General features: G+C 36.7%; 1 protein-coding gene across 1 annotated transcript; it reads left to right on the top strand.

The window, feature by feature from the left end:
• LOC133419039 (cytochrome c oxidase subunit NDUFA4-like) lies at positions 1-2,533 on the top strand. The gene is made up of 4 exons (XM_061708031.1): positions 1-164; positions 1,731-1,819; positions 1,967-2,027; positions 2,273-2,533. The coding sequence occupies exons 1-4, from the start codon at positions 114-116 to the stop codon at positions 2,327-2,329; spliced, it is 258 nt and encodes an 85-aa protein (XP_061564015.1). The 5' UTR covers positions 1-113; the 3' UTR covers positions 2,330-2,533.
• Positions 2,534-9,280: the final 6,747 nt, after the last annotated feature.

The following is a 9,280-nucleotide window of genomic DNA, read 5'->3' as shown; positions in this document are numbered from 1 at the left end:
CGCTGACAGCAGGACGGGTTCGAGAAAACGATACCGGATCACTGCAGCGCTCCTGTCACTGTCACCCACATATTCACCTACAGGGACTCCAGTCGCTGCGAACACAGTCAGCCATGTCGTCTATGTTCGGGGTCGTCGGGAAACAGCTCCGGACCCATCCAGCTGTAAGTACCGCATTTTCATGATTATTGGAAGAAAAAAAAAAAAAAAAAACAGATTTGAAGACGACCCGGTGACATTGAAACGTGACGTCCTGGTGGTTTCGCCCTCTCTGGCTTCTCAGTCTCATCCTTAATTAACTGATATTAAATCATTTATTAAATATTAAAAAAAAAAAAAATTAATGTAAATTGAGATAAAGACATTTCAAATAACCTCCTATAATTAAAAAATGCGGGCTGTTTTTTCACTGCAGGCCCCAGGAATAAAAATAGCAGATTCCCTGAAAATGTGGTCCTACTTTTGACTTACACAGTGCTTAAAAAGCAATATGATATGTCCTTAATCCCTAATATTTTTTATTGGGCCTTTCTATTGCCCTCCAGCTGTGGAGACTCTTGTGGCAGGTGTTTTTTTTGCTGATTTATGGTTCCGCGTTACACCAACGCAGAGCGTACGGCGTAGGGTACGCGGCGCCGCACACCGTACGATGCGCGTCGCCGCGTACTTTACGCCGTAGGCTACGGCGTAGGCTCTGCGTCGAATTCAGGCTTTAGCCCGCATTTGAACTTGAGTCACCTGCTTTGACGCGGTGAGCCTTGTTTTAACTGGGATCCGTGTGGAGATCCGGGAGGACTTGTGTGAGGACTGGTGTGAGGACTGGTGTCTGCTGGTCTCCAGCATGGTCTCCACACTGCCATGACTGGAGTCTTCCTGTCCAAGGGCGACGGGGTGAACCAACGGCAGCGTCCATATTAATAACCACTCAAGTGTTTTTGTCCCCTGCTGATAGGCGGCTGACTAATATGGCATTGTTCTGCTGATTTAAACATTGCTTCTTCTTTTTTTTTATTGTCCAGTATTGTCATCATCTGGGGCAAGAACATATCAATATGGAAACGTTATATTTATTTGATCAAAGGCCTGATCTGAGAGGCTGTTACTATTTTTTTTAAACACGTTTCTTTATTGGGTAATCCATGTAAATTACATTACACAATAAACATTTCTTTTAAAGGGTTCGACAGAATACCCCGTTTTATATTTTACCATACACACAAAAAAAAAAAAAAAAAAATATATATATAAAAAAAAATAAATAATAATAAAATAAATAAGGACACAAAACATAACAAACACCCCAAAACACACACACTGCAAAATAGGTAATTATAAACAGGTCCCAAAGTAAGTACCGATTACCAATCAAACTCTGACTGAAGACAATAATAATAGGAAAAATAAAGTAATAAACTAAAATACAGGACACGCAAAACAGCTGCAACAAAAAAATAAAAAAATAAAAATAAATTAAGAAAACAAAATAAGATAAATAAAAATTAAAATAAACTGACATAAGAGGAACCCTAAAAAAATTAGACATGGTTATCATACTTCCCTGTAATTAAGTTAAAGGCTGTTACTATTAATACAATATACAATCAACCTTCCTGGGTAGTTATAATCAAATTTTGGTCAAATAAAACAAGCGGATGTCATACACAGCACATCGAATCTCTTCAATCTTTTATTTTAATGTTATAATACAATTTGCACCCTTTTCCCAACAGCTGATCCCCCTCTTCGTCTTCATTGGGGGTGGAGCAGCAATGAGCATGATGTATTTGGGAAGACTGGCTTTGAAAAACCCTGATGTCTCGTAAGTATCTTTGAGATATTATGATTGTTTTTTGTTTTTTTTAACCTTTTTTCAGTGTGGCTTTCAAAACTTTACTTTGGGAGCTTGACTTAGTAGTACAGTGTTGTTTTTTTAGAAGAGTTTTCCTCTTTTCTTATTTATGTTCAGATGGGATCGTACAAACAACCCTGAGCCATGGAACAAGATTGGGCCAAATCAACAGTACAAAGTAAGAGCTCTTTGCACATTTTGCCTGTGTGCCTTATCTTGCTTCAAAGTCCAACTTGACCCCGTCATACTGATTTTGTGTGTGTGTGTGTGTGTGTGTGTGTGTGTGTGTGTGTGTGTGTGTGTGTGTGTGTGTGTGTGTGTGTGTGTGTGTGTGTGTGTGTGTGTGTGTGTGTGTGTGTGTGTGTGTGTGTGTGTGTGTGTGTGTGTGTGTGTGTGTGTGTGTGTGTGTGTGTGCATTTGCAGTTTTACAAAATCAACATGGATTACTCCAAACTGAAGAAGGGCGGGCCAGATTTCTAAATCGGTCATCTTTTCAACTGCATGATGAGCCTTTGCACTTTTTATGCCAAATACAGATGCCTATGAGACAAATTGAGTGTAAAGGAAAGAGATCATTCACTTATTCATGACTGAATAAAACAGGCTACCACCTGTTTGCTGATTGAATATATTTTATTTTTATTTGCTTTGCTGTGTTGTAATTTATTAAAATCTTTACAATGATGTGTCTCGCTTTTGACTTTATTTCATTTATGGTGGAACAGTTTACACATCAGAGTTCAAGTTCAAGGTGTCATAATCACAAATAGAGTCTGTTCATGGTGTAAAGTATTTCAGTTTCCAGGAAATGTGTTTTAAAACCAGTACTGTATATACTCAAGTGTTTTTTAAGGTTCCACTACAGTCTAAATGGTCAAATAATCTTCAGAAGTGACTCAAAAGCACAGTGTAAGTCTGTACATCCACTTTTTGAAAAGTGCTTAGTTGATCTGCGCATTCTTTACCAAATTTGGCATTCTGCATGATGCTAAATTTAAACACGAAACTGATTAATGAGGCAGTGTGAAACTCCCTTGTATGGTACTGTTCATTCTCAATGTTGTGAGAATATTTACATAAGGATATTTTACACAAATATCAGTGAAAATGGAGCTTACAGCTGTTGAATGTTGCAGTGTAACTTGTTTCAAACAAGAGAAAAAGTGTAAAAACTGTTCAGTCAGGACCACTTCTCAGGAAATGTCTTTCCTGAAAGAGTGGAAAAGTCGGGAAATTACACTCCAAATTAGGTGAATGAGTAACCATGGGTGGAGCCGTAGATAATTGTTAAACAGGAAAAATGATATCAACATCTAAAGTAGTGGTTCATTTTCAACAACAACGGTTGCACTGCGCACTACTATGCAAAACTGAAGAGAGTTAGGAGAAGGACATAAAGCTTTAAAATGGACAAAGGATCTGGCATACAGTTTAATTTGCAAAAGAGTTTGTTTTTTGCTAGTTAAAAAGTATTTAAGAGTTTTTTTTTAGTCATATATAGTTGTTCATTTGCTTCTGTTCTTGCATTCTTTGATCTGGACACTGCTCACTAGTTCCGGTTTTGATATTTATTTATTTTCTAATGAGCAACACTAGCACTGTTAATGAAAAAAAACATACATACCGGTACTAAAATTATGATTGAGTTTTTCCTCCACTGTAGCTCTTGCATCTGCATTAATATACTTTGTTTACATGTCTTCAAGACAAGGCAAAAAAATATGCAGACAAGTTTTATTGACATTGTAACTGAGAAGAACTTTAATATTTAGACAGAAATAAAATAGTGCAACTACAAACGCATGGAGTGCTGCTGGGTGTATAAAAAGTATACTTCAGGTGCTTTTCGGCATGGGGATCCAAAAGATTGAAAAACAATTTTGAAAAACCGAGGCACTCAAGAAGTTAGAAAAATATAAAAAGCCTTTATTAAATCATGGCTTAGAAAAAGTTAAAAATGCCAACATGTAGGCCTTTTTCAAGGCAGATAACAAAGACCATAATATAAATAAATAAATATATATAATATATATATATAAAATAGTTTCAGCCTATTAGGAAAACTTAGAATAAAAAACAAGAATACGTCAAAAGACAGATCATTCATTCAATCGGCAGATTCCTCTTTCCTGCCGTATAGAGTTGTGGAAGTGTTTTTAGCAGGTATCAGGAATGACTCCTGTGTGACTGACCACATCCTCTCACACACCATGTGACCGCACATACTGAGGTCAGGACGTCAGGTTACCATTGTCCCCCTTTTTGCCAGAGAGCATTGCTGACAGCCTGTCAAACCCACTGGAGAAGTCAAACAATGAAACCCTTACAGTTCTCTGGTGCTGTCATTGCAACAGGGTTGTGTTTGGTACAAGAACCAAAAAAATGTCATCAGGACCAAAACTGACCTCAAGTTCCTAAAACACAGCGGATGAGGAATTACTTAAAATTAGTTCCACCTGAACTCCTATGGACATAATTTTTTCATTCCAAATAGCTACTGAACAAATCCTGATGCGATGTGCTTATCTGGCTGTGTAATAAACGAGACAAAGGAGACAGGTGATGACTACGAAGGTGTGAAAACAAAGGGGGTAGAGGCAAGACAAAAGAGCAGGGAGACGGAATGAATCCCTCCAAATGGAAACGTATCTTCTGCAGGGAAATTGCCATGAGGCGTCAAGTGTCTCATCATCTCCAATCGTTCACTTGATGCTGCTGATATCTGCGTAGCCTGGCCCTCATCCGCATCCGCTAGTTCCTTAAGACAGAAAGGGCTGCTTAAGAGACTTCACATGAGGCAAAGGTTCCGGTAACAGGAAGCACGTGGTAGTCACAGTCAGAGAAGTGAAAGGTGCATTTGGAGGTCAAACTACACTGGTGTCTACACTGTTGAGCTGTATGCCATTTTAATGGCTCAGAAATAGGTTGAACAAACAGGCAATCGATGTAAAGGTTTAGTCCCAGCCTTGTACATTTTAACATTAACTAGTCTTGAGTCTAGAGTTGTGGCTCAAACTGGTTGTTTTAGGTTTTGAAAATGTAAATATATTACTTTAACAGCCTGGTTGGGGAAAAAAAAGGGGAAACAAAATTGAAATACAGTTATTCAAAATAAGAAAAAGATCTGCAAACATCTGCAATCAAATCAAACTACACAAAACAGAGTTTTAGCTACAAGAAGTCAGTGGGGAAATATGACTGTAGGAAAACCTCCAACAAGATTATCTGAGCTTTGTCAAGAGCTTTAAATTGTGGAACCTGTTCTTTTTAGTTGCAGGAGGCATGTGACATATATGAATAAAGTTTTGACAGAGATCAGATGACAACGGATCAAAGGAACAGGATAAGGTTTACGCAGTAGCAATGCTCCTGTTCACAAAGTGGTCTAAATACACTATCAGTAAGTTTTACTGTGTAAGAAACTCCAGAACAGTACCTGACAGAGCACCGTTTGTGAGATTAAAGAGTTGTGTCTATGTGGTCTACTATTATAGTTACTCTAGCACTATAACTATAGTTGACTAGAGCAACTATTCTTTTTCAGAAGTGAAAGTCCTGTCATACAGAAAGACTGAGATGATAATGCAGTTGTGGGTGTATCAGTGGGCCGGTGACCGGGACGAATAACTGGTGTACCGCTTTGTGGCATGGTGTGTGAATGATCATCTAATCTTGAATGAAAACAAGACAAAGGAAATAATTGTAGATTTTAGGATTAGCGGGAATATCTCAAACACTATTTCACTCTTTCACACTAGTTCCATCAAGGGAAAATAAGTGGAGGTGATGAAGTATAAATACCTGGACCAATGAAGTAGGAGTCAAAGCGAGTGTATACTTGAGAAATAGCTATCACAACTACCTGGAAATATACACAGATGGGTCAAAAAATCAAAAGGATTATGTGTGAATAGGTGTGTATATCCCTGAGTTTGATGTTAATATCTCCAAAAGAGTACCTAATCAACTATCAGTATATACAGCAGAAATGGTGGCAGTCTTTATTGGGTTACAGTGCGTGGAAGAGGTCAAACCTGATAAGGTGGTGGTTGCACAGATTCAATAGCTGTATTGAAAAGTATACAATCAACAACAACTTGCAGAGAAGACTTACTCATAGTCCTAGATATTTATCATAGTTTACTAAGAATACACAGATGGGGCATAGATGTACAGGTATGTTGGGTACCAGCACATGAGGGAGTAACAGGGAATGAGGCTGCTGATAAATTAGCAAAAATGGCATTGCAAAAGAAAATAACAATACCAGTTCCACTAGGAAAAGGAGAAGGTAAAGCAATAATAAAGAAGAAAGGAATGGAAATATGGCAGAAAAGGTGGGAGGAAGATCAGAAAGGACAGGGATATTACAAAATGCAAAAGTCTATCATAACAAAGAATTATACAGAAGGGAACAGAAGGGAGGAAATAGTCATAACAAGACTCAGACTGGATCACACAGGATTAAATGGCACTTTGTATGTTATGGTAAAAAGGGACAGTGATAAGTGTGAGAACTGTGGAGTAAAAGAAAACAGTGAACATATTCTAATGTATTGCAACAGATATGAAATAGAAAGAGAAAGGCTACAGGAAAAAGTCAGAGAGGCAGGACGTGAGTGGAATTTGAGGGGGATACTCGGAACCAGTGGCGTCAATTCAGTGGAAGCTAAGGTATGGCAAGGTTACGAGTCACAGAACTTAAGTAGAGTATCAATCAACACGTCCAGCAAATACTCATCACAGAAGTCTGCTATGTAGCTTATCTGTGTAGTCAAGAAAATTGGAACTTTTTCAAATGCAGTCTCGCTCACTGCAAAAACTCAAAATCTTACCAGGAATATTTGTCTTATTTCTAGTTAAAATGTCTAATTTTTAGTCAAAAAATCTCATTACACTTAAAACAAGAGTCATCACCAGAAAGATAACTTGTTATTTGACCATTTTCACCTATTTCAAGTAAATTTTCACTTGAAATAAGTAGAAAAATCTGCCAGTGGGACAAGATTTATCTTCTCATTACAAGCAAAAAAATCTTGTTCCACTGGCAGATTTTTCCACTTAGACATTTTAACTAGAAAAAAGACAAATATTCTTGTTAAAATTTTAAGTTTTTGCAGTGTATAATAACTAGTGAAATCGATCATGTTGTTCTGATTTGCATTTGTAGTTATTCTATATGTATTAAGTAATAGAATAATCAATACAAATAGACAAAGAGTAATTCCATAAATGTATTAAAAAAACAAACATTTACATTTTCCCTTGAAGCCAAACCTTGCCATAACCAATTGACGCCCCTGCTCGGAACAGAGGGAGAGGGGGTTGAAATCACCAGAAAGGCACTAATTAATTTCTTAAAAGACACTAGGCTGAAATGGAAGGATATTGTGGGACCTAATTCTAATCAATGGATTAAGGAGATGTCTAGCAGTTTGGCATTGGAAAAACTGACTTACATAGTAAGAGGTAAAGTCAAGAGTTTTTATGAGATGTGGACGCCTTTCTTACAATTTATGAGTGACGTGAGGATGTAAGATGCTTGTGAGTGGATAATTGTAATTGTACTTTTATTTTCAGTCTGGTTTTACTTGTGAAAGTGTACTCCAGCTATGGTAACTCAGGTGCAAATAATAACTTGGTTGTAAGAGATAAACAGAATGATGACTGATAATTACGATGTATTTAATTTAAATATATTTTATTTTTACTTTAAATTTTTGTAATTTTTTTTATTTACTTTTAAATTTTTTTATATTTGTATTTACTCATTTATTTCTTCCGTTATTATTTATTTCTTCAATTTAATTTCCCCATGTATATGTATATATGAGTATATGTGCATATGTGTATGCATGTATGTATATGCAGGCTTGTGTGTGTGTGTACATAACTGTATTTAACATTTTGACTGAGAATGTTGTGTTATTGGGGATGGGAGGAAGGGTTTTTATAGATGTCTGTTCTGTATATTTAATGAAAAAAGCCAATAAATATATTGTTGAAAAAAAAGACACTTGGCTGATAAATAGAATTTAAAAAACAGGCTAAATGAAATCATGTTACACACTCTTGTACAGTAGGTGGCGGTATGCACCTTAAAGTTGTTTGCGATCCGCCAATAAAACAGAAGATCTACAGGTGAGCACAGGTAGAACAGGGATATTCAACTGGCGGCCCGTGGGCCACTTGCGGCCCGCCAGGAGCTTTTATGTGGCCCCTGGTCATATTTTAAAAAAGGGGGGGAAAGTAGTGTCGTCCCGATCGACTGGCGTCACTTCCGGCCGGCAAGCGAAACTAACATGGTTTACATATTGCATTTTGTTGGAGATGTTTTCTACTACTTCAGATCTTTTGCCAGTGTTGCACAGTGATAATATTTGTCACATTATTTGTTATTAACCTCTGTTTATAGAGGACTTGTTTACGTTATTAGGCTTCTAGGATTGGCCTGAAATGTTTTTCATTTGAATCTCTAAATGAGGACTTTGCATTTCAGATGAACTTCTAAACCTCCTATAATTTCATGTGATTGTTTTGTTTTGCTGATATAATGCACAGATGTGTCATAAATAAAGGAGCTTATGGTTAATATTTTAGTTGCTTATTTATAACATCAAACTGGCTACTATGGACTGAAATGCTTAATATAATATTCAAATAAGGAAATCTTGGTGGAAAGTGGTGCTTTGTCATTATTGGGTGTTTTATTAAAAGTAGGTCAATATCAACTTCATTAAGTTTGCAAAATGCATGGTTTCAAAATGAACTTGCATTTAAAATAATATTTATTTATCTGAATATTATATTTAACATTCACAATGACTAAATCTGGAGACAATTAATACATAATCATTATGTAAACTAGACAGATATATTCTCCTGCTCATTCCTGAGCACAAATGTATTATATATACATAAATCTTCATCTTTGAGTGCAAAATACATTTTGAAAACCCCCACATTTTCAGTGTGGCCTCCTCCATACAGTCTCTTTGCAGATGTGGCCCCCAGGGGTGGAAAGTAACTAATTACATTTACTCACGTTATTGTAATTGAGTACTTTTTATGAGTAATTTGTAGTTTTTGAAATATGTAATTTTTACTTTTACTCGAGTACATTTTGACCCAAGTATTTTACTTCGCTACATTTGAACCCCCTCACGTTACCGAGTACAAAATTTATGGTGAAAATCTTGTGGGCATTTTATTTTGGTTTATTGGGAATAGCAGGATCCTGCGGGCATTGGGCACTATTTTGTGTTTGAATACTTTGATTCTGGTTTTAGTGTTGTCGGTTGGACAATATGACTGAAAATAGTTTGCACTTTACAGTACAGGTTGTGACTGTCCTTTTTGTCCTGTTCTGGGGAAGTAAGAGGATCATGTTACTGAGCTCAGCTGAGCTTTTACAAGTGTGGATGTTTTACT

The sequence above is a fragment of the Cololabis saira genome, chromosome 19 (genome assembly GCF_033807715.1).
Source record: "Cololabis saira isolate AMF1-May2022 chromosome 19, fColSai1.1, whole genome shotgun sequence".
NCBI lineage: Eukaryota > Metazoa > Chordata > Actinopteri > Beloniformes > Belonidae > Cololabis > Cololabis saira.
The sequence above is the reverse complement of the archived record's forward strand: the minus strand, read 5'-3'. Positions and strand labels throughout refer to the sequence as shown.

What these genes read in the sequence shown, in the direction of transcription:
- LOC133419039 (XM_061708031.1), top strand. Translation starts at nt 114, where the DNA reads ATGTCGTCTATGTTCGGGGTCGTCGGGAAACAGCTCCGGACCCATCCA. An exon ending in AGCTCCGGACCCATCCAGCT is followed by an intron (nt 165 to 1,730) that starts GTAAGTACCGCA and finishes TTTTCCCAACAG; the next exon opens with CTGATCCCCCTCTTCGTCTT. An exon ending in GGCCAAATCAACAGTACAAA is followed by an intron (nt 2,028 to 2,272) that starts GTAAGAGCTCTT and finishes GTGCATTTGCAG; the next exon opens with TTTTACAAAATCAACATGGA.